Here is a 24,552-nt window from a genome sequence, read left to right on the forward strand (position 1 = left end):
TTATTTGTTTAATATGATGTAGAAAAAGAACAAAGCAGGAAATCTCAATGTTTCCTTATCTTATTATATAGGTGCTAATTTGCAAACATTTTGTGATTCATTTGGTCAAGACTTTTACAAAAGGAACTTTGGAAATCTCTTTGTATAAAATAAGATAAGATAAAATTGACCTTTATTAATCCCCGTGGGGAAATTCAGTAGTTTAACAGCAACAAGGGCACATATTATTTACATGTGTGTGTGAATAAATAGAGGAAAACTGTTAACAGCCATAAATAAAAGTTGTTTTGTTGTTTATTTTTCCAATCAATATGTAAGTAAATAATCTGCATCATATCTACTGTATTATTACCTCTCCTCCCTGCAGGTTTTCTTTGCCTCGGTGCGCTCTGGAGGAAGCAGCCAAGTCTTCTTCATGACCCTCAACAGAAGCTCCATGATGAACTGGTAACCTTCAACAACACGAGCCTCCTCTTCTTCACTCTGAACATCGGCCGACATCAGGAGGACAGTGTGTGTGTTTGTGTGTAGTATGTGTGTGTGTACAATGTGTGTCTGGAGGAAATCAACGAGCTGCTGAAGGGACGAAATTGCAACTGGAGTAAACTCGCAGTAAAAACAGCATCCAACCTCTAGGTGGCGCTGCAGGTCACTCCACACACTGACAGCGGCCTACGCTGTGGACGTTTCCTCTCGAGGGTTTTTATTCCAGACTTTAAAGGACGATGACATCACGCCGAGTAGCCTTTGACTTCCTGGAGAAAATCTCTGTGTAGCACATTAATGATTCCTGACAGGGTGTTCACACTGCGAGCATGATTTCCTGCTTGTTGGTGAAGATGCAGGTGGGCTGAATTCAATCATACAGCTTTTACAGGGCTGGGTCATAGTAAGAAAAAAATCCTACTTTCTAAGGTAGCATCAACAGAAGAAGAAAACTTTCAAAATGACCAAAATAGCAGATGCAGCTGGTTTAAAAGTCACCAAAATCACTTTGCAGTACATCCGCACTAGGCTGGCTAAGGTTGTCCAAACTAAATTGTGGTTTTATCTCCAAAATAAATGTGTAAAAATCCATAAACTCTCACCAAATGTTGAGCTGTGGACAAGCAAGAATGAGTCGTTGGAAGACAACCTCAATCTGCCATTAGGGCTGCACCAAATATTAAAGAAATGCAATAAACTTGTTGAATATATCACAAAAGATATTACTTACGATTGATAAACCGATTTTAAAAATAACTGTCTTCGACATCTAAAATATTGACGGACAAATAAAAACATGATTTGTCTCCCCTGAATATTGAGTGCTATCATTCATCATTTATCTGACATGCTTAAAACGGATAGGAATCAGGTATTTGGCAGATATAGAAGACTTCATTAGACTCATCTAACCTTTAAAAGACATTTGCCTTTCCCTAATTTGTGTTATATGACAAATAATCTTTACAACAACCTACTGATGTAAACACTCATTATTTTCCAGCTTTTTCCGTCTAAGTGTGGATGTACGCTGAATCAGCCTTTTTATCATCATAAGACCAAATATTGAATTCAGATTTTATAGTATATGATGAAAAGTGATGACTGATCTTCATGGATGTTTTCTAGACTCACATCTTGTAGCAAAACCTCAAAGGGTGTTCTCTTAGCGCTGTCAGATGTTTTATGATAAAGCACATCACAATCCATAAAACCGGGAGAAGTGGAGCTATGTTTTTCCCCTGATCATTGCTCTCTGTCTGTAGGAAATGAAAGGACTTTATGATGGTGTTGCTCACAGTGTGAACACTCACTTTGAGTGCTGCTGCTGGTGAAACACCTTCTGTCTCTTCCCCTTTAGAAGAAAAAGAATTACAAAAAAGCAGTGGAAAATGGGGGATTTTATACTTGTTGTTGAGGATGCACGGCTTCTTTGTCCTGGTGTATATCTGGCAGGGGAAGGAAGGTTGTAGATATTGTATTATTGCTGCAACAGCAACACAATAACTTCACATCATTTCTCACAAAAGGGACTTGGCGTAGAGTAGTTGCCAACTTCTGGAAGTTTTTTGTTTCTTCTTCCACCTTTTGTTCTGTCCCTGCTGTTCTGTGTACACTGTGTAAATACTCACTTTGATGTTAAGGACAGTTTTTGCAAAAGCAGGTGAAAATACACAAGAAAGAAAACAAGAAAGTTTCGCTTTTATTTCATACCTCTGTAAAATCTGTCCATCAAGAGTGGACTTACACAAAAGATTTGTTTGGGTTGACACCTCAAGTTGACTCTTTTTCTGCGTAGTTCATCACTGTTTATTAAGTTGTGCATTTTGCATGGTGACAAACATGTTTTACCTGTCGTCACTTATTATAAATTGTAAGTTTAAGGCAATACACAGACTGTCAAAGCTGGACGCTGAGAGACAAACTTTCTACTTTACATTCAAAGTTTTGAAACTTAGCTTTGCCTCTGTGCTTTTATCTCATGAGAAACAGTCAGATAAGTCAAGATTGCAGACTGGATTATTATACATTTACCATCAAATGCATACTTTTTGTTGATGCTCACACTTAGAGCAGCTTATAAAGAGCGAGCAGGGCGGGCTCAGCATCACTTTTGAGGACATTTTCTACTTTTTACCCTTTGATGATTGTCTCTGTAAACACTGATGTTTGTGGGATTGTGATCAGGCTGCGAGAGAGGAAAGATGTTCACCTTTTACTTGATATTTCTTTTGATTGTTCATTGATCTTAAAGGATGTTACAGGTTTTCCATGTGCAGGATGTTAGCATTAATCAGCCTGTGAATAAAGGTCAGGGTCCGTGTGAGAGACCATAGATAAAAAGATATATATACTGTAAGAATTTTCGTTTATGATGATATCTTACTGATCATTTTAGAGGAAGACAAAAAATAATAATGTTCACTAATGAAAGCTTAGTTGTCTTTCTACAGAATAGAAAACATAGCTATAAGAATTTCTAAAAAGAAAAAAATACAATGTTTTTATTGTGGTATTATTTGTATTTGTATTTCAATTTTTGTACGTATCAGGACTGTGAACGTATGTACGGCTGTCAGCCTGTGAGTGTGTGTCTGTGCGTGTGTGTGTGTGCGCGTGTGTATGTGTAGATGAGCAGGTGTGTGCACAGGTGGGTGACATGCATGTGAGTGTACGTTTTCACCTTGTCTGAATCACTGGAATCAGTCAAAAAGACGACCTCAATCTGGTAACACACATCTGTGATGTTGAAAAATCTACAATAAATGTCCTCTCCTTGTACAGCAACAACACCTGCTCCACTCTCTTTCTTTTTCAATTAATTGATATGACACATTTGTTGAGAAAGACATGTACTAGCATGAAGTTGAACAAAGGGCCCTGGCAAAATTGGGTTTGCAGGTCCTTTTTTAAAATTTCATAACCAAATCCTCCAAAAAACATTAACGTTATATTTTACCCAATGTGATGATTCACCTCTTAAAGGACTTTGGATTCTTTCAATACCATACAATCTACATTTAACAAAGTGTTAAGTGTGCACTATTAATTACTTAAGACTGATGCATAGGCTGAAAAAAAAACTAAATGTGCAAATATGCTTTGGTTCCTTTTAAAAAATCTGCTCAAAGATTTGTGCTTGACCTCAGTGCCGAACCGAGTTCATCAACCGAAATACTTAATTAGATATTAATAAAGTAGCTTGAGTTAAAGCTGTACTTTCAGTTCTGTGGGGCTACACTTACGCTCACAATGCTTTGATAATACACCTGTTGTGATTTTGCAATTCCAATATGATTCACAATCAATATTATGATTGAAAAATGCTTTATATTTAGTCATTATGGTGTGATCTGTTCCAAACACAGATTATTAAATATTTAGAATAACGTGTAGGCTGAGACATCGATGCAGCACCACAATACTTATATCAGAATAGTTCTAGCACATATTTTGGCTGTAACAAATAATAACAATGTTATTATTGCAAAAACCCATGCGATTTTTATTACATTTTGATGAATTGTGCATCCCTACAAAGAAAGGCCATGACTGAAAAGGTTCTGTCATTAGTTTGGCAAGACACGCCTTTTGCACCCTTGAAAAAGAAAAAACAGTAGATGATGCATGATGCCCCGTATGTAGGTTGCCAGGTTGGATTTCCTTCGACCTGTCATCCCTTTCTGCCAGACTGCCACCGGAAAACATACACCCCTCTCCCTCGCCTTCTACGGGTGCTGCAGTAAAGTTGGCCGCGCTTGCGCACTTTCGGTCCTCTTTTTCTTGGAAGGTAAGTGTGGCATGGCGCGTGTTTCTGCCTTTGGGGGGATACACGGGGGGCATAACGGTTTTTTAATTGAAGGAATAACGGGTTCAGAGACGCTGAAGTACCCATGTAATTGTTTGAGAAGCTGGCGATGTAGTTATTTGCTGTCCCGGTAGATGTTTGTCGGTCGCAGTCCGGGGTGTGGGTGTCCGTGCTCCAGCTAACGTTAACAGATTGAATCAAAGGGACATGAGGCCTTCGGCTGCACTCTTCGTAGAAGTCGCTTGTCATTCTCCACGCTAATGTCTACCTTTTTCCTAGTAGGGAAAATCAGAATCAGATGGCTATTTATCACCTTATGTTTCTATAAAATGTCGGGAACTAAAACACAACTGTCCGCATATCCGCTGCTTCCGACGGGGCGTCAATCTTTGCTTTTATTTGGACGCAGCTGAATGGATCGCTAGCATCCCATTAGCTGACAGCCGGAACACGGTATTTGCTATTTGTGAAACAGACGCGCAAGTCAGTCGGTAAAAATACACCTCAACAGCTAAAAAGTAGCCTAACCAGGCTTTGTTAATTTTGTAGATAGTGTTAAACAGAAATATACAACAATATTTGCAAATGGTGGCGTGTGACGTTATTGTTAGTTGGCTTTTAAACGTTATCAGGCGCTGTTGCACTTGTTAACTCCAGGCCGTCTAACTTGCTTTACGCCAGCTCGTCTGTTAATGTCAGATTACTCAAATAACTCCCCCAATTCCCCTTTGGGAGACAGTGTTATTATTTTTAAAACCACTGTGACTCATTGAGCTGATAGGCTGATGTTGATGTGTTGTGAAGTTCCGTATCGTCTGCTTACAAAAGTGCTAAAGTGAGTATTTAAACTTTTTTGTTCAGAGTGGATTTAATTGAATCTTCGTAAAACATTGAGTGCTACTTTTGTCTCGCGATATCTATTTACATGGCAGTGCTCGACCCGCCCAGTGGGACCCTAGTAAAGTCAGAAACAGGGCAATTCATTTGTATTTACCCCACAATAATTTACCCGAATTCAAACGAGGAACATCTTTTCGTTTGGGTATTTAGTGCAAAAACAAACCTGTCAGAATGCCTAAAAAAAATGTATGACACAATTATTGCCGTTTACAGAAGGCGGGTCTGGATTTGTGCTTTTACTCACATTTTTAATATATTATAACAAGTAAACCTTTCATTATATCAGCTGTCATGTAAACAATTCAACTCTTTACACATCAGATTTAGTATACGCTTCCAGGATAAATCCTGTCATTGCTATATTTCTGAGTTTGAATATTTTCTGATAGGCAGTGTGGTGATTTTTCTGTACGTATCTCTTACAGCACCGCTGACCCATCACCATGTCAGATCCCGATCTTGACTTCACGACTGGCGAGTCTGGCGCCTCCGCCACCTTCCCTATGCAGTGCTCTGCTCTGCGTAAGAACGGGTATGTGGTGCTGAAGGGACGCCCCTGCAAAATTGTCGAGATGTCCACCTCCAAGACCGGCAAGCACGGACATGCCAAGGTAAACTGATCCTTAAAGTATGGTAATGTAGCCCCTCAAAAATGATGGCGGTAGTTTGGTATAAAAAAACTCAAGCAGTTTCAAAGAAGGACTTGGCAGAGACCCGAGACTCGGCTTGGCCCTTCGGGTCTCTCACATTTCAGACCAGTCTGATCGAGCTGTGAGAAATGTCCTTGTCGTGTTATATTTCGCGCTATACTAAAGACATTCAATTTTGGCGTAATTTTTCCGCATATGGTGCATTTGTATTTCTTTGTGCTTTCCTAAGCTTCATGTTTTGTCTTATAAAGCTAACACTGACAGGTCTCTGAATATTTGACCTCACTTTGTAATAAACCATTTCTTCCATAGGTTAACATGGTTGGTATCGACATCTTCACCAACAAGAAGCATGAAGATATGTGCCCATCCACCCACAACATGGATGTTCCCTCCATCAAGAGGATAGATTACCAGGTACTCAGGCAGTACATTTTTGCCCCCGAATATGAATATAGGTATATATTTCTTCTAGTTGATACTATGTATGTTTAATTAATTTTAAATATTGTTGGTAGAACATTTTCCCTAACTCTAATATTGGCATTGGAAATTCCATCTTCCAATATGAACAAAAGGATTATGTAAATGCCACTAATGTTCCATTAAAATGACTATTATTCATGTAAGCATAATCAAGAAGAATACTTTTGTTGTAAAACCTGGCAATAATCACTCTTGCGCTACCATCTGAGTTTATAGGACTAGACTTGTTTGCAACACCGGACAGAGTTTGTGTAATTGGCGGTTTGGTTGTCTCCTTTCCAGCTGATTAACATCAACGAGGGCTTCATGACCTTGATGAGCGACAGCGGTGATATCAGGGAGGACCTGCGTGTCCCTGAGAGCGAAATCGGCAAGGAAATCGAGACTAAGTTTGAAGCTGGTGATGAATTCATGGTAAGTCTCAAAGCTCTTGCAATAACTCACTGTGGCGAAAGGTCCCTTGTATACAGCCACCATGTTTTATCAGGTCCCACATGAGATTATTGTTTAAAGGCAGAATGCGACCACAGCAAGCTACTGCAACAAAATCAGTTTGGTTGTTTTCTATTGAAAATGTGTTAGTAAAGCAGCCTTTTGAGTTTAACTTGTCATACCCTTTTTATTTATTCCTGTAGCTATTTTTAAAAGTGCTGCAATGGACATGGGGACTGAGCAGGATTTATATACAAAGAGAAAAGAGCGAAAATTATGATGCATTCAAACTCTATTAGGTACAAATTGATATTGGGCAGAGTTAAATTATAATGTCATGTGTTTAAATGTAATGTTGTAAGATATAGTTTTTGGCTAGAAACCGGCTACCTTTTCAATATAACTATATATGGTGTGAACTAAGCCTACTGGGAACAGTAGGGGTTTTATTTTTTATTAATGCAAATGGTCATTCAAATTTTCTGAAGAAATGTTTTTATCCTTTCAGGAAAGGACAAATGCCACTGTCGTGGCTTCTTAATTAATAAATGCAGCTCTGTAATGACCTGTGAGACCTCTCTGCACGAAGATGTTAAATTACTCTTGAGGGTCACAAGATACTCTTTGGTTCTGATGCAAGTCCTGGGTGGTATGCATTTTGAATTTTATCGTCGTGAAGATGCCTGACACCTGAAACTGATGACGATATGGCAAATTCTCGGCATTGCTTGTCATAAATAGCATCTCATGAAGAAGCAGAAATCTGTCTGCCATGTGTTCTTATTCTTATAATTTTGACATTAATGCAGACGGGATTGTTGTCACTCCAGTGGAAAGTGTGAAGATCGAGCTGCGTCTGTAAAGTTTCAGATGATTGACTTAAACATGTTGTGTGCTCTCTGCAGGTCACTGTCATTTCTGCCATGGGGGAGGAATGTGCTGTCGCTACCAAGGTCCTGACCAGCAAATAGACTACAGACTTTGCTGCCCAGGCAACAAGCACCACCTACAACCAGTCTCTTGCATTCTCATTGGTTCTGTCACCAAAGCGTCGGCCTTCACAGACAACCTCAATCATTCTGTTGTGATTTCTCTCCTCAATGCTCTTATATTTTATTTGATCTCCCCTTCTCCTTTCTCCTTTCCATTGCTGTTGGGAAGTTCCACTGCAGCTCGCTGCATGGTCTGCCTGATCACTGAGGTTTTGTTTGGTAACTTTATATAAAACGACTTCAAAAATGATGATCAGTTGCTCATTCCTACTTATTTTTGCTTTCAAGGTGTTTGTTTCGCCACTCACATTCCTGAATGTTTAAATAACAACGGGATTCAGCTTGTGTGTGATTATTTTTTTTATATTATTGAAGATAGCCTTTTAGAAGGGAGGGGAGGGGATAGTTTTGAGTTGTTAAAGCAGTGGGAGGGAGGGTAGCCCCTTGTAGATGCTAAATTCTGGTTTAGGCCATCCCTCTAGCAGCCATCCCGCTTTCCAGCATGGCCTCAGCTCTGGTTCCTGTGTGGATTGGGCCCAACCAAAGTCCTTTTCTCTCCTAAACGCTGGGATTGGTGATGGCGAGCACTTATGAGCACTTGAGGTCCACCTCAGCATGTCAAAGCTCTTAAAACCAAGAAAAGAGAAGTGTTTTTTTCTCTCCCCAAGAACAGGAACAAACTTCAGTGATTTACTGTCGTGATGCCAGTCTCTTGTCTGTGTAAAAGTTGGAGGGGCGCTCACACCTCTCATACACCGTGGCCCCGGCCACCCCCCAATACAAAAGGAGTGTTATATTTAGTTTTGAGAGGCATGAGTGTGTAGCGTTGTGGGCCTCCGTCGTGTGTGAAGCGGTTTGCAGTGAGGCGTGTTTCTTTTCGATGGACTCGATCGGGTTGGGCAGGGTGGTAGAGCTGCCAACTTTTTGTTCACTCGAGGCCTTTGTCACCTGACTGGAGATGGCAAAAATAAAACGATGAAACAAATGGACAAAAACTGCAAACTATTGTCTGGTTTTCTGTCTCATATCCCTTTCATGTAATTGTAAGTATTTAAATTGTAAAACTGTTAATAAATATAGAAAGTGGTGGACTAAGTGCTCAAATGCTAGCAAAGATGGTTAAATCCATAAAAGTTGGACATTTTGTAGCTTATGTCCTTTTTAAGTTTAGTCCTGTCACTGTCATATTATGTTCCTATGCTACAATCATGGTACAATTCACAATATTTATAAAATATTTGCAAGAACAAAAAAAGGCTCAAACTCATCTTTAACCTTTTTCTTTTGTTTATCCTTTTTCTGGCAAATTATGTTTAGAAATAGGAATGTATGGAGATAGTCTCTAATGTGTACAAAATAAACATGCACACACTAACAATGGAAAAGCAACCAGACAAGATGATAATCAATACACAAGGCTTTCCATGTGTATATTACATTGTTTACATATCACAATATTCTTACATTTGAGGATGTATAATCCAAAAAAGTTGAAGCACTCTTTTATAAACCCCAATTGTGTAAAAAGGCAGAAAGCTTAACAAATATAATAACCTACAAGCAATGGGAGCTTTACGGACAAACACTTGTTTGAGCTTGCATTAAAAAGTCCATAAAAGCTCGTTAGAAAAAGGCAATTAAACCTATGTTTGCCACCCAAAGTAAATAAGATTATAAACTTGAATGAAACTTCTGACTAGAAAAAGCAATTCCATGATATGCACTCTCTATGGGTATACATGGTTATTTTTCTTGTGCGCTGGTGGAGTATCTTTTGTTGTGTATCTGCATTGGAAGTCATGGCTGCAGAGAAAAGGCATACCCTGCAGTGGCACCACGATGGAAAGAAGGATGCATGATCCGACCAGTTATGGTTTGTTTGACTCATCGGTAGGCATGTTATTTTTCGCCCTCTGCATGCTTGTTCGTTCCATACAAATACAGTTGAAAGAAAAGGGCTGGGCTGAGAGTTCCAGGGCATTGTGGGTTAAAAACAGGTAGTGCATGATTTAACAGGCTCAGCTGGTTCATTATCAGGGTGTGTTTTGAATGTCGTTAACCGTTGACCTGCATTTATCGCACAGACAGTTGCTGTACATCAGGCATAACCTCAAATATACAGTAACTTATTTGAAGACATGATGTGACATTTAAATGCAACTGTCAATGTTGGAGGTTAATTAAAATTAAACATGACATGACGAAACAATGACAGTTAGTTAAAAGATTATGTGAGGCTATCAGGCACGTCATGACTTGCTAATCGAGGCGTTTCCCCAACTGTGCGTGTGAAAATATGTATTTCTGCAGCGAAACTGGGGTGACCGGGGGTGACCATACTTGGTAAGGGCGTTCCTCGCTACGCTATCTACGTCAGCTTTACGTCACGTCCGGTTCCCTCTTTTTCATCCTGTCTCTCAACATGGCGCCGGTAAGTCTTGGCTGTTGGTGCTGAACTTGCTTTTTAATGATGTATTCTTAGCATTTTCCCACTTATTCTGGTCATAATATATTGAAACACTGTACAGCTTTAAGACTACACCCATTTTTTAAACAGTCAGTTGTTATATAGTGAAGGAATCCAATGAAATAGCTGAGCTAGCATTAGCTCGTAGTCATCTTGACGTTTTCTGACACGTGTTCCATTCATTAGTCAGTGACAGGAGGCCAGTCTCCATAGAATAAATGATGTTTTATTTAATATCCGTGGTTTTAGAACACTTTACTGGCGTTTGTTCAGTATATATGTAGTATAGGGTCCATTAGTCAGTTCGGCATAACTTTCATATTTGCAATGTTTCTCATAGATACAAAAAGTAGAAATTAAATGTCTCAAGAGTTTTATAATCCCATATTTCCATAATAAATTACATTTTCTGTATAATGGGCTGATTGCTTGAAATCATCAATTATGTTTTTAGAAGTTGTGTTTTTTTTTAGATATGGATTTATCCAGGCAAAAAAAAAACATCAATAGATTCCAAAGGGACTTCTGCCTGATGTACCTGTCAATTCTGCTTGTTGAAAATAACCAAGAAATAAATGGGTTTTAATTAATTTGTCTACAAATACCTTTTTATATGGCTTACGGAGTTATATATTTTAATTTTTTATATATGAATTAACAGTGTCTGTTACGAGTAGCTATTTAAATAAAATATTTTTATTTGAGATTTAAAAGTTTGCTAGCTTTTAATTACGAAATACTGAAATGAGACAACCAAAAGGGAGAGATTATAGGAGGACTACAAATATATATCAGCCATATCAGTCCGATATGTGCTGCTGCTAACACATTACGTTTCTTAATATTGCTGCTTTTTTATTTACTTCTCACAGCTCAAACAGAAGAGGCCTACTGCTGGCAGGAAGACCAAAAAGGGAGCTTCATGGAAGTTCACCTTGGACCTGACCCACCCTGTGGAGGATGGGATCCTGGACTCTGCAAACTTTGTAAGTCCAACCGCACTTTCTACACTCTTTAACAGAACATTCCTCTTGCATATTGATACAATGAGATCATAAAAGTGTTAGTAGAGTGATGTTTGCACGCAGTTAACAATGTGTCTGGACTAGGGCTGCCTTCCCTAGCGCCGCATATACTAGGGTTCTCTTCCCTAGTGCGTCAATGTGTTCTATCCAACAGGAAATCTTCCTTAAAGAGAGGATAAAGGTCAATGGAAAGACGGGGAACCTGGGCAACACAGTGCAGGTCGGCCGCATGAAGAACAAGATCAACGTCACGTCTGAGAAGCAGTTCTCCAAAAGGTGAGATGAGGTGTAATTAGGCTTGTTTTACTGAACAGAATAAGTTACCTTCATTTAAAAACTCAGCAAATTAGTATTATAATCAAAACTCTGGGATCCTTAAAATGACCTTTTAAAATAAGCCGTAATTGGTTTTAAAATATCTTGAATAAATATGATAAAAGCCTTAAAAATCTGTTGCATTCATAAATCACAAGATGTTTGATAGTTTTTTTCATTATGACTCATACCAAATGCATCTCCCATTGGTCAATATTTTTTTCTATATCTTCTAACTTTTTCACTGGACCAAAAAGGTCCCATTTTAAGTCAGTTAACATTTGGCAATATTTTTAAATTGGTTTAACATTTTATTCTGACTGCCTTTTTAAAAATGAAATCTTAACTTTCCTAAAGCTGTAGTAACCCTGTTGCATGTGTACACAGTTTTACCATGAGACTTTTAATTAAATTCCAGTACTAATTGGCCCATCCTCTCCCCCACCAGGTATCTTAAGTACCTGACAAAGAAGTACCTGAAGAAGAACAACCTCCGTGATTGGCTGAGAGTCGTGGCATCCGATAAAGAGACGTACGAACTGCGCTACTTCCAGATCAGTCAGGACGATGAGGAGGAGTCAGAGGCAGACGAGTAAATGATTCTGTCAGGAGAATAAACGTCGAAAAAAAAACTGTTATTGTCCTGTTTTTATTTTTCAAATATTGTCTTCTCTACAAACCATAATGCATTACAGGTTTTTTGAAAGTCTCATTTTATTTTTGCATGTACCTTTTTGCTTAACTCTGAGCAGTTTTATCCACCCTTTTGCATATTAATAAGGGTAGACTTGGATAAATGTCTCCTGTGAAACTGATGCACCACCATGTACCTGAAAATGGTCATGTAGCAGTTCACTCAATGCACACTAGGTGATGCTACAGATACTTTTGCATACACCTTCATACCCAGAAATAAGAGACTGCTGCAGGCACAGTTGGTGTATTAAAGTACCAATAAAGTCACGTGTAAGACAAGATAAACGCTAGAATCAAAGCATTTATTGACTAAAAGCTGACTGTTCTTTGTTTGACAAAATCTCAACGTCCAATATCCATTATGCAAATAAGAGCATCTGAATCTCACATTTGAGGTTGCTACTCCAAAACAAAAAAGGAGCGGATTAAACTAAAACTAAATATTTCAACATATTTTTTCTGGGTTTGACAAGTTTGTAGTTGTTCCAATTTAATTTGACAATACAATGATGGATATGTATCTTGTAATAGCACTGAAATCCTAAGTATGTTTTATAATGACAAAAGGCTACACAAAAACGTTAGTCTTCCTCTATCTCCGCACGTCCCTTTATGAATTGCTTCAGGCTGCAAAAAAAACCTTTACTCCCTTAAACAGAAAAGGATGTTTTGCTATATGTGTGTGCGAGTGTCTGGATTCACTCCCATTCGCTCATCTGTTGTGTATAAAGCACGCAGCCTCAGGAATGCTTCCACCTTCAGCTGCTGGTGTCTCAAATCTTCATATCAAGAGTTTCAGTTATTGGATTTTATATCATGCAGACGCTCAACAGTTTGCAGTTATACTCATACATTTTAAAACTTGCACACAATATAGGATTTAATGATGGGAAATATAAAAAAATACAATAGAGAGTTGCAGCCAAAACATTTTTGGCAACTGAATTGTATTTCAAATTATTTAAATTAAACTTAAAGTCAGGTTGCTATATATTTCGAGCTCATGTTGAGATGGCTTCAGGGTTTTCTCCTAAGAACCCTCCTATAAAGCTGTGTGTGTGTGTGGACAATATCTGGTGTCGGATTTCTCCTTTTGAACTCCATCATGTTACCATGTCTGCAGGTGAAATCTGACCCTGAGCATCGGATTACCAGCAGACCAAAATACAGCCACAAAATGTTCAGTGTGCACATTTAATTTGGTGTTACAGTTTGGAAAATGTGGATGCTCTTTTGATATGTTTCACTGACAGGAGAATGACTGTTCAAATTTGAGATTGTTTTGAAACATGTTGCACAGACAATGTGAAATACATTGCCACTTTCTTTAGATATACTGAACTGGAGTGAGCAAAACCGTTGTATAATGTTTTGCAAAGAGATGACATTGCTGTTGAAAATGGTCGAATGCACTTATTGTAACTTATTGCAAGTCGCTTGGGATAAAGGCGTCAGCTAAATGTAATGTAATGTAATGAAAAGAGACTTTAACATATAAAATAACAACTTCATGAAAATAAAACTTTTAATTAAAAACCAAGACATGTAGATAACAGTAGCAATAAATAGTACAAGACAGTTATTTAACCAAAGTAATGCAGTCTCTCACATAAGGATGTGTATTAGATCAAATAGGGTAATAATATTTGTATTATAACAATAGAGATAAAAACAATATGGAAATCAAAGTTATGCATCAAAATAATTGCAATAAAAAATGTTTAATTTAGTAGCAAAACCTCAACTTTGTTTTATTTAAAGAATAAAAAAGTTTAAAAATGACAGATGGATATTCCAAAAATATATTAATTATTACTTCCAGATTGCTCCAACTAATACATACTATTCTATTAATGGTGTACTAGAATATTGCCGTCATTGTATTCCTGTGAATAAACCAACACATGAGAGAAGGGCTTCTCCATGACAACTGAACAAACTCCACCATGCACGGATGAAGACATGGTTGAAAGCCCCAGAAGAAAAGCAAGTAAGTGGACTCTTGAGTTTTGTTTTATTAGCTGGATAATACGATTAAAATGAGACTAAAAGCAACTTGTGCAGGATGTAAGATAACTTTCCATTACACACACACACACACACACACCTGTTCAGTTCTCAGCTGTGCATATACAAACAAAGAGTGAAGAAACACCATTTATGGCAGCTGCAGCACAAAGTTAACTCGCACACCTTCACAGCAGCTACACTAACCTCCCTCCTATGAATGAATGATGACACACACACAAACACACACAATGTCTCAGGTGTTGAATAATGTAACACATGGTGTCAGGTCTGAAGGATTAACGCTGTCTCCTCATTTCCTACAGTTCTGCAGAGGAAGTGAACTCAAACCATTTTTCCAGGAAAACGCACAAACAGTGAGTATTATCTTTCTGCACAGGTGGGCATTTTTAATCTGCATTTATGAATGTATTGTTTACATTTCTATGCCACTGTCTGTGCTTTTTTTCTGTCTTAACTCATCCTGTGTATGTTGATCGTGGGTTAAATTCAGTTTAGGTGTACATTTCAGATTAGTAGAAGTTTTTTCTGGTGTGTTTCAGTTCAGTTTCTGCTTCTTTAGTCGCAGTTTTCCATTGTGAAAGCAGATCCTTGGTTTTCATGAATGTTTCAGAGAGGGAGTCTCGCTCTGGTGAGTGATGAGAGCGGCTGATGCTATCCCAATCCCATCATTAGATATAGCTCAAGTTTAACAATCATTGCATTTTTATTATTTGAGATTTTCTCAAAGCATTGGTGTTCTAAAAGAAAACAGGAAGGAATGGTTTCTCTCAAATTATACAAAACATACAGTGGAGAAAATAAGTATTTGATTATTATTATTTGACTACGGATTATCAAAGACCCCCATCACCCCAGCCACAAACTGTTCTTTCTGTTGCCGTCTGGCAGACGTTACCGCAGCATCCTGGCAAGGACAAGAAGATTCGGAGACAGTTTCTTCCCGCGGGCAGTGAGACTGTTAAAAAATTGAACTGTTGAAACAACTTCAAACATTCATCTGCTACTCAGTAGTATGTATCTAATACCTAATATATATATATATATCATTCCAATAACTTGTATATAGACTCTATTGCACTATTCCACATCATAACTTTATTTTATTTTATAACTATTATTCTTTTTGTATTGATCTTGCTCTTATTGTTATTATGTTATTATGTTGCATTGTTGGAGAAGCCTGTGACATAAGATTTTCAACTACATAATTACTCTGTAGCTATGTCAGATTGACAATAAAGAACCATGAACCTTGAACCTTGAACCTTGATCCCTTGCAGATTTGGTAAATTTGCCCACTTACAAAGAAATTAGCAGTCTATATTTTTAATGGTAGGTTTATTTTAACAGCGAGAGTAAGAATATCAAAAAGAAAATCCAGAAATTGACATTATATAAAAGATAACAATTGTGGGAAATAAGTATTTGATCCCCTTGCAAAACATGTCTTGTACTTGGTGGAGAAACCCTTGTTGGACAGCACAGAGGTCAGACGCTTCTTGTAGTTGGTCACCAGGTTTGTGAACATCTCAGGAAGGATTGTGGTCCACTCCTCTCTGAAGATCCTCTCCAAATCCTGAAGGTTTTGAGGCTGATGCTTGGCATCTCGAAGCTCCAGCTCCCTCCACAGATTTTCTATGGGATTAATGTCTGGAGGCTGGTTGGGCCACTCCATCACCTACATCTGCTTTTTCTTTAGCCACTCCTTTGTTGCCTTGGCCGTATGTTCAGGTTTATTTTCCTGCTGGAAGACCCCTCCAGGACCCATGTTCAGTGTCCTGGCTCGATGTAGACTGCATCACCTTCTCCCAAGCCTTCTCTGAATCATTCAGATGTTTATTGTCAAACTTCAGACGGTTCGTACATGAGCCTTCTTGAGCGGGGGGGCCTTGTGGGAGCTGCAGGATTTTGTCCATTATGGTGTAGTGTGTTACCAATAGTTTTGTGGTGACAGTGGTCCCAGCTGCCTTGAGATCATTAACAAGTTCCTCCCGTGTAGATCCACAGCATGCGAGATGAATTAAAAGGGAAAAGGGATGGACAATTAGGTAGGATAGTAAGGGAATTGCTTGTTTATCTTTGTCGTTCATACTATTACTAAATCATGTGAATTGTTCTTTTAACAGCGTCCATGTCCCCCATTTGGATGTGTTGCTCTTAAAGAAGAAGAAAGTGGGGACCCTGATGAGGAGACTCACAATGGGAGAGAAAGAATGATAGAGGGTGTGCCAAAGAAAAGGTAGAAGGAGCCACAAAGAAGCTTAAACAGTTGAATCAGGTGAAGTGAGAATCAGGTGCGGTGATGGCGGCGTGGCTGGGCCGCCTCTCTCTGGGCGACGCCTGGTTCAACATGTACTCCCGCCTGCTGAGGACCAAGCCGATGGGCTCCATGGCTCGCGGCTCCGACGACCTCACCGAGCTCGGGGAGGGGTCGGGGGTCGGGCTGGCTAAGGTCCTGACCACCGTGGACCTGGTGTCGCTCGGGGTGGGCAGCTGTGTCGGCACCGGGATGTACGTGGTCGCCGGGCTGGTAGCCAAGGCGATGGCTGGGCCCGGGGTCATCCTGTCGTTTATTATAGCGGCGATGGCCTCCATACTGTCAGGTGAGAACACATTGATGAGTCTCTTCCTCACAGTTCCAAAAACAATCGTAGTCCCACAGAGAGTCAACAAGTCTGGAGTGAATCAGTTTCATTTGGTATATAAAGATGAGATGTTTATTCTCATTGAGCACATGTATTTTCGTCCTCAGGTGTGTGCTACGCAGAGTTTGGGGTCAGAGTCCCGAAGACCACGGGCTCGGCCTACACCTACAGCTACGTGACGGTCGGGGAGTTTGTGGCGTTTTTCATTGGCTGGAACTTAATCCTGGAGTATCTGATCGGCACGGCGGCGGGGGCGTCGGCTCTCAGCAGCATGTTCGACTCTCTGGCCAATCACACCATCAGTAACTACATGATAACACACCTGGGCACGCTCCGAGGACTCGGTCAGTACCAGTAGTAGCTTTTCCCAGGGCTGGAAAAAGTATTCAGACATTTTTGTGCAGGCATACATTGTAAATACTTGTATACCTTACTAAAATCTGACTTTTAAAAGTACAAAAGTATTGGCATCAACATGACCTTAAGGTAACAAAAGTAAAAGTATGTGTTATGTGCCATTTTGGAATTATATTTAGGAAACTATTGGATTATGAATATTGATGCAATATTGGGTTCTTTTACTTTAATCAGAATACTTCATTTATTCTGGGGGGAATTTGGAGTAGAATGACAGTTAATACAAAACTACATTTTTTTTAATAAAGGATCTACTTTCTGTTTGGTGTGTTCCTAAGGTCCCATGGGACTTTGGTGCCCCGTGTGAGGCTCTGTTGTTCTGTAAAAAAATATGAACCTAGTCCATGACTTTGGTTAATGTCTGTGCAAAGTAAGAAAACTGATTCAAACAACAAAAACTGTGCAAAAGGTATCTTAGTTACCAACTTATTTCTCTTCATATCGATGTAATATGTTACGTGTCCTCAGGTAAGGGTGAGGACACGTACCCCGACCTGCTGGCCCTGTTTATCGCGCTCTTGGTCACCGTTATCATCGTTCTGGGTGTGCGTAACTCGGTGGGCTTCAACAACGTTCTGAACGTGGTCAACCTGGTGGTCTGGGTCTTCATGATCATCGCCGGACTCTTCTTCCTTTCAGCTAAAAACTGGGAGAGCGGAAACTTCCTGCCATACGGCTGGTCAGGGGTGAGATACAATGGTGTAATGTATAATAGGTGTAGTGAAAAATCTGAAAACGTATTCCTTAAATCACATTCAAGATCCACAAAGTTAAGTTAATCTCTTATGGCTGATCAGGTGATGCAAGGTGCAGCGACATGTTTCTACGCCTTCATCGGATTCGACATCATTGCGACAACCGGAGAGGAGGCGAAAGACCCGAACACCTCGATCCCGTATGCCATCACCGCCTCGCTGGTCTCCTGCCTCACCGCATACGTGTCGGTCAGTATGCCATACAAGAAGAACACTAAATATCACTTTTATACTTGCTACAACATTAAAATCTGAAGTGAATTTGCTGCTGAGTGCTAAGAGTTGATTTGACTAACTCCATTACTATTGACCTTTTTGACCTTTGCATGGGTAGAGCGGGACACACAGTAAAAATAGATGTTCTCGCATATATTGACCTCCTTCTGAACAGGTGAGTGTGATCCTGACACTCATGGTTCCTTACGAGCTGATCGACGGCTCCGCTCCTCTCATGGAGATGTTTGCGGTGCACGGCTTCCTGTGGGGGAAGTACATCGTGGCGGTGGGCTCCATCGCCGGGCTCACGGTCTCTCTGCTGGGCTCTCTGTTCCCCCTGCCCAGGGTCATCTACGCCATGTCCCAGGATGGCCTGCTGTTCAGGTGAGGTGGCAGCAAACTCCAGAGGGAACAGAAGGTGATGACATTGCGTTTTTTTTCGAAGGCTACACAAGTTATCGCCCCGCTTGGTCGTGCAAAGATGCTTTAGACATGCACAAATAACCTACTGATTTTAAATGGCTTTTTAATGTTTGCAAAAAAGGAGATCTTAAAAGTCTACACTTGTGCATGCTTTTCCACGCCCGTGCTACAATGCTTTGCTAACTTATAGCTAACTGTGTAATAATGTGTGTTTAGGTGCTTGTCCCACGTGTCTGTGCTCACACACACTCCAGTGTTGGCGTGCGTGGTGTCAGGGAGCCTCGCTGCGGTCCTCGCTCTGCTGGTGAGCCTGCGGGATCTGATCGAGATGATGTCCATCGGCACGCTGCTGGCCTACACTCTTGTGAGCGTGTGTGTGCTGTTGCTACGATACCAGCCAGACGAAAACACCGACACACACCAGTTCACCTCAGAGGACGACGGGGGCGACCTGAACAACGCAGAGGTCCCGACGAAAGACGACCACATGCTGATCGGAGACGGCGACGGGTCAGCTTCCTACCACACGGGAGGGACTGAAGGAGAGGGGGACGACTCTGATTTCCACACAGGCCGCGCCTCCCTGCTGAAAAGGATTCTGGGAGGTCACTACTACACCCTGCGACTGCGGTTGGGGATTCCCAGTGCGTCTGCAAGGCCCACCCCCGCCACGGGCCGCATAGTCACCCGCTGCACCCTCCTCTTCTTCATCACCTCCTTCCTCCTCTGGTCAACCGTCATATTCGGCGTTGAGCAGGGAGCCGGTGCCGCGGCTGTGTTTTCGGGCCTCACGGCTACACTGATGGCGGGGTCCTTGGTGAAGCTTTTAATACTGATCATACAGCAGCCGGAGAGCGGGATGAAGCTGCCCTACATGGCGCCATGTGTGCCCTTCGTTCCCGCGGCGGCCATTTTGGTCAACAGCTACCTCATGCTAAAACTGTCTCCGCTCACCTGGGCTAGGTTCACCATCTGGTGCTTCATAGGTGAGAGAAAACAAGGCCAAATCCTCATGCCATATCTCTTTATCTTTAAATCTGACATTATTTGATGGATGATGAAAGTATTCATCTTTAAATTTGTAGTTATTTGACAGACGATTGAATAATTTATGTTTACCCGTCCTCAGGTCTGCTGATCTACGGATGTTACGGGGTGTGGCACAGCACTCTGGAGGTAAACGCCCGCGAGCAGCAGGCTCACGCCAGTTCCTACCAGCGCTACGATGACAACCTGGACGCCTTCTCCCCTGAGGAAATGCTCCCCCCCCGAGGACCAGGAAGAGAGGCCCTACCAGGGCTGGTCCGCCCCCGAGGAGAGAGGGAACATCCAGCAGGAGGACCAGGATGGAGAGCAGGAGCAGTATGAGGGGGAGGGGGAGGGGGATGGGGACGGATACCAGTCCAGCAGAGGAAGGACCAATCATGGCTTTAAGGAAGAGGACTGAGAACCCTGTGGTATCACTTTAAACTTTGAAAGTGCCGTCCACATGAGACACTGTTACTTTCATATTTTCTGCTCAGCTCAAAACCTGGTTTGGATAAGAGGATCAGAGGATACGAGGGAAACCTCCCATCACAGATGTTTCTTTGCAACGGGTGCAGTTAATTCTTATTTTTTCACAATTTTGTCCCACAAACGTCTATCCCGTTTCTTTCCTTAGTTTGCATGTTTGTGTGAGACTCAGTGGTGTTGCGGTGGTGTTGCAATTCAAAACTTCCCTGTGAGAGAAGCACAAGTGCTTTTTAACAGAACTACTTTAACCCAAGTTGCTCTTTTATTTTTTAGAAGCATTTTTGCTGAAGATAAGAATTTGTATGCAATTCAGTCTGGAAACATCTCATCACTCACATACATTGTTTTCAAGACCCAAGTTTAAAGAAAATAGCTTGGTTTGGCTTTGTAGAGCTCCTTATATATTCTCAGATATTTAAGCAGAACTGTTTCTAAAATCATTAGCAGAGTCATGTGGAGTTAAAAAAAAAAAAAAGTTAAGGAAAATATGGCCGCCATTCTCAAGCCTTCCTCTTCTCTTACCCCTTGTCTTGGTGAATTTTGATTCACCCAGAAAAACGCATTTAGGTCTGTCCTAGCAGTAAAAGAGTTACTATCACCAAAATAAATCGCTGACCATCAATCTAAAAAAACTAATTTTATGAATAACCCAAATTGCATTTCGTGAAGTCAAGGATTTTATTCAAGATTTTCTTGTTTAAATGGCATCTCCAAACATATTTGCAGCGGCTTTCTGAAGCCTCAAAAAGTAACTTTTGTGTTTGTTTTGTGTTAGAGTGCTGAGTGAATGGTTTTAAAATTGAAAGAGTGTTTGCTTTATAACGTGCACTTCAAACTGATAATTGGGTTAATGTGTCTAAATGAGTTATGAGGAATAAATGTCTCATTTTGAGTGAAGTTATTTATTCTGACACTCTTGATTATTTAAAAACTTTTATTGGGTGTAGCACCAGCCAACAATCTTACACTAGAGTTGATACATATTGATTATGCTGTTAAGATCAAGAAGCTACAATTAAAATAAAGGTTATACAGTTATTGGTACATGAATTAAAGGAGAACATGTAACAACAAATGAATTAAATTCTTTATACTTCAGGTGATATTTTCAAAATGTATTCATGCTATTTAAAGTATAAAAATCATTATGAAAGTCACAGATTCTTAAAATGTTAAACTTTAAAAAAAGACCTTATCATTCAATGAAACTGCATTCTCGATGACACGGGAAAGGGGTCCTTTTTGCAAAAGATTGACTTATCAATCACAATGTAGCCCCGTCCTAAAGCATACTTTGCTTTGTCATCTATTTCACTCTGAATGGGTCCAAAATGTACTACATTAACATCTTGCTGTATTGAAGAAGACTTAAAACTAAAGATTGAGACCATACATTTATCAGGAAGATCTTTACTTATGTAATAAATCAAATCAGTAGTAGGGTCATTTTTTCATAGACTTCTGTACAATCATCCAGTGGAGTTGCCCCCGGCTGGATATCAGAGAGAATGCAGATTAGGACACTGTTGCATTGCGGCTTGATACGTAAATTGAATTGTAATTCTGGAGAAAATACCTCTCTCTTGTAATGTCAGTGACAATGCAGTTTCATTAAATGGGAATGTAATAATAACAAAAAAGAAATTCAACCGATGAAAACATTCGCTAGTTAAACTTTTCCAAAACACATTTACCAATGACAAAAATGTGACAGATAACATTAAAAACAACATTTTTGGCTGACATTATTGGCTGATAAAACTTTAAAATCTGCGTATAGAATACAACAATTTGACCAATGTGATTATTTGTGCCCCAAAAGAAGTTTGGAAATAAACCCTTACATGCGCACATATCAAATCTAAGTGTAAGAAAAGAAGATGCACAGTCTTATGCTGATCAATTTCAGTGATCACACTCGTGCACTCTTGGCATGGTTGGCGGGGGGGTCCAGCGGCGTGGCAGTGCCCCTCTGACGGGAGTAGTAGAAGCTGTTGTCGCGGCCGGGGATCCCGGGGTCAGTGCCCTGGCAGCACAGGATGGTGACGCCCCCCAGGAGGCAGAGACCGGAGCCCACCCAGCCGGCATACAGAGAGAACCCGAACGACATCAAATGCTCCTCCTGGTGAGAGCCGATCGGGAACCACACCGTGGAGATGATGCCACACAAAGCTGGAAAAAAAGGGTACGTTTATAAAGACAGAAGTGGATAGATTACAATTTATTTGGCCTAAAGAATGGAGGAGTTTCAGAGAGTTTCTTTTCCATGTGGTTGTAACAAAGTATGTGTCTTTTCCCACAGGAAGTAGATGAACCCGGTCAGGATGAGGCCGTCTGACAGACCCTCTGCCTCCTTCCCCCTGCAACAGCTGGGAAACACCTGAATGCTGCACACCCTAACATATTGTCCTCTTAAATCACTGTCTCCAAAAACCACTCCTACTGTATATTCCTACATTCCTCTAAAACAAAACTTTGTCCACTAGAATCGAAACTCTCGGTCCTTGAAATATTGTCTGTCTTCTTAAATCAATACACCCAAAAGCCATAACTAATTCCTGTAAAACCCCATATACTGTCCTCTAAAATTGATGGTTTCCTAAACCAAAACTAATTTCTCTTGAAACTGTCCTCTGAAATCAAAATCAGTTTACTAAATTGTAAACTAATGTCTGTCTCCTTTAAACACAAATAAAGAGGTTTATCAGTCAATTAACCAATTAACCAAAAACTTATATATTCCGTGTGTGTGTGTGTGCGTGCGTGTGTGCGCGTCTGCGGGCGTGTGCGTGCGTGCTTGCTCTTACCCATGAGGATAAAGAGGACCCCCCCCCACGCGGGCTCGCTGCTGCTTGACGGCGAAGTTGTCATTCTGCAGCCGGACGCAGGGCATGGACATGAGCACGAGCAGCATCCCGGGCAGGCCGAGCAGACATGCGCAGATCATCAGGGCACGAGACGTCTGCACGTAAGCTGAGAGAGAGGAGGGGGGGGGGGGGGGGGTGTTATGCACAAACTCGTAAAAAGATTGAATGAGGTTTAGAGAGTAACGGATTACATGTAACGGGATTGCGTAATCAGGATGCAAATAAAGGTATTGATCCCTTAACGGTGCCTTTCAGCTGTTAATATTTATCCAAAGAGCCCACATCTAATTTAAAGAACCATTTACAGTTTAATACTTGGAGAATTATACTATATATTGTAATTCAAAACTTGGGATAGCTAGGATTCTTTCATTCTTTTTCTTTTTTAATTGTATTATTATGCTATTTTTCTGATCTGATTTGTAAACAAAAATACTGTATGCTTGAAATGTATGGTATTTATTTTATTTTCTCTTTATTTGAACTGCATTTTAAATTGATCATTTGGTAGTAACAGAAAGTAACAGAAAGTAATCAGGTTACATTTCGATACTAAGATTAGGTTAATGACTTAATTTTTCTCACAGGTAATTAGTAATGTAACGGAATACACCGACCCACAATTTAATTAAAAAGATAAGGTAATAGTGATGTTACCGGGCAGGCTGAGCATCTGGCTGAGCGCCTGGCAGTGGTACAGCGCCGGGGAGATCGTGCACTCCGTCCACAGTCCCCGGGTACCGAGCTCGTCCATGCGGATGCAGGTAGCCAGGGCGTACTCGCAGGTCCGGACCCAGTCGTTGGTGGCCGTGGCGACGATGATCCCCACCCAGCCCGCACAGCTGGCCGCGCTGCCGGTCACCAGCCTGCACATGTGCGCCATGGAGCTGCCGTGCGTAATTAGGCGCCGATTAAAAACACACTAAATCTTAAAAATCCGGATTCTTTTCAACAAATTTGTTTTAAATATAGTTTTTTCTCTCTCCTTGCAGATATATACTTTTAAAAGTCTAGTTTATTTTACAAAAGACTCAAAAACTCGACTCAAAACGCAGAAGTAAAAAGTACAATTTGTATCTTTCTCTACTCTGCTCATAAAAAGATGAAAAGTTCCCCAATATTGCTCCAAAAAAATGCAATTGATTTATACAAATGAAAATGTAATTTCTTGAAAAAATAAGTATTTTAGATCAGAAACTTAAGAAGAAAATAATCCTGCTATGTCCCGTTAATGTGCCTGAGGCTGATCCGCAGAAAAATGCCTAGAATAAGATTTATTATAGGGTGTGGTGAAATGCCTACCCTCACTCCACACTTTAAGCCAATCAGAGCTCATGTGAGATCCTAACCTAAACCAGATATGGAAAGATAGAAAAACAAAAACCTCAATTCATCAGAAAAGCAGACAGACCTGGAATATTTGGCA

At 40.4% G+C, this 24,552-nt stretch overlaps 4 protein-coding genes and 1 pseudogene across 13 annotated transcripts in view; 4 read left to right on the top strand and 1 right to left on the bottom strand.

Moving 5' to 3' along the window:
• tnikb (TRAF2 and NCK interacting kinase b) overlaps positions 1 to 3,278 on the top strand; it is a 37,883-nt gene extending 34,605 nt beyond the window's left edge. For all 5 annotated transcript variants that reach the window (XM_034148383.1, XM_034148370.1, XM_034148377.1 and 2 more), the window contains one exon: positions 368 to 3,278. In XM_034148383.1, coding sequence (XP_034004274.1) covers positions 368 to 451 — 84 coding nt within the window. In that variant the 3' untranslated portion in view covers positions 452 to 3,278. The remainder of the gene's footprint in view (positions 1 to 367) is intronic.
• An 889-nt stretch (positions 3,279 to 4,167) lies between these two features.
• Positions 4,168 to 8,998, top strand: eif5a (eukaryotic translation initiation factor 5A). Of its 5 annotated transcripts, XR_004557317.1 has the most exons (6): positions 4,168 to 4,276; positions 5,620 to 5,805; positions 6,157 to 6,261; positions 6,613 to 6,744; positions 7,271 to 7,411; positions 7,668 to 7,769. XR_004557317.1 is itself a non-coding variant. In XM_034148419.1 (5 exons), exons 2-5 carry the CDS (start codon positions 5,638 to 5,640, stop codon positions 7,301 to 7,303), a joined length of 438 nt encoding a protein of 145 aa, XP_034004310.1. In that variant the 5' UTR covers positions 4,168 to 4,276; positions 5,620 to 5,637; the 3' UTR covers positions 7,304 to 8,998. The 5 variants fall into 5 exon arrangements, 4 of the variants coding, with proteins under 4 accessions (XP_034004310.1, XP_034004286.1, XP_034004302.1 ...); XM_034148419.1 differs by having other exon boundaries at positions 7,271 to 8,998; XM_034148395.1 differs by lacking the exon at positions 7,271 to 7,411 and having other exon boundaries at positions 4,169 to 4,276; positions 7,668 to 8,919.
• A 1,083-nt stretch (positions 8,999 to 10,081) lies between these two features.
• Positions 10,082 to 12,199, top strand: rpl22l1 (ribosomal protein L22-like 1). 2 transcript variants are annotated; one of them, XM_034148444.1, is made up of 4 exons: positions 10,082 to 10,185; positions 11,094 to 11,207; positions 11,331 to 11,522; positions 12,010 to 12,199. In XM_034148444.1, exons 2-4 carry the CDS (start codon positions 11,182 to 11,184, stop codon positions 12,155 to 12,157), a joined length of 366 nt encoding a protein of 121 aa, XP_034004335.1. In that variant the 5' UTR covers positions 10,082 to 10,185; positions 11,094 to 11,181; the 3' UTR covers positions 12,158 to 12,199. The 2 variants fall into 2 exon arrangements, with proteins under 2 accessions (XP_034004335.1, XP_034004326.1); XM_034148435.1 differs by having other exon boundaries at positions 10,083 to 10,185; positions 11,401 to 11,522.
• A 4,391-nt stretch (positions 12,200 to 16,590) lies between these two features.
• On the top strand, positions 16,591 to 20,191 carry slc7a14b (solute carrier family 7 member 14b). The gene is given in 8 exon segments (XM_034149899.1): positions 16,591 to 16,891; positions 17,041 to 17,277; positions 17,819 to 18,036; positions 18,148 to 18,294; positions 18,497 to 18,705; positions 18,961 to 19,730; positions 19,874 to 20,001; positions 20,003 to 20,191. Coding segments are annotated over 8 exon segments (2,199 nt in total).
• Positions 20,192 to 21,173: 982 nt separating this feature from the next.
• Positions 21,174 to 24,360, bottom strand: LOC117495054 (annotated as a pseudogene).
• Between the last annotated feature and the right edge of the window lie 192 nt (positions 24,361 to 24,552).

Source organism: Trematomus bernacchii, unplaced genomic scaffold, assembly GCF_902827165.1.
Source record: "Trematomus bernacchii unplaced genomic scaffold, fTreBer1.1, whole genome shotgun sequence".
Classification (NCBI taxonomy): domain Eukaryota; kingdom Metazoa; phylum Chordata; class Actinopteri; order Perciformes; family Nototheniidae; genus Trematomus; species Trematomus bernacchii.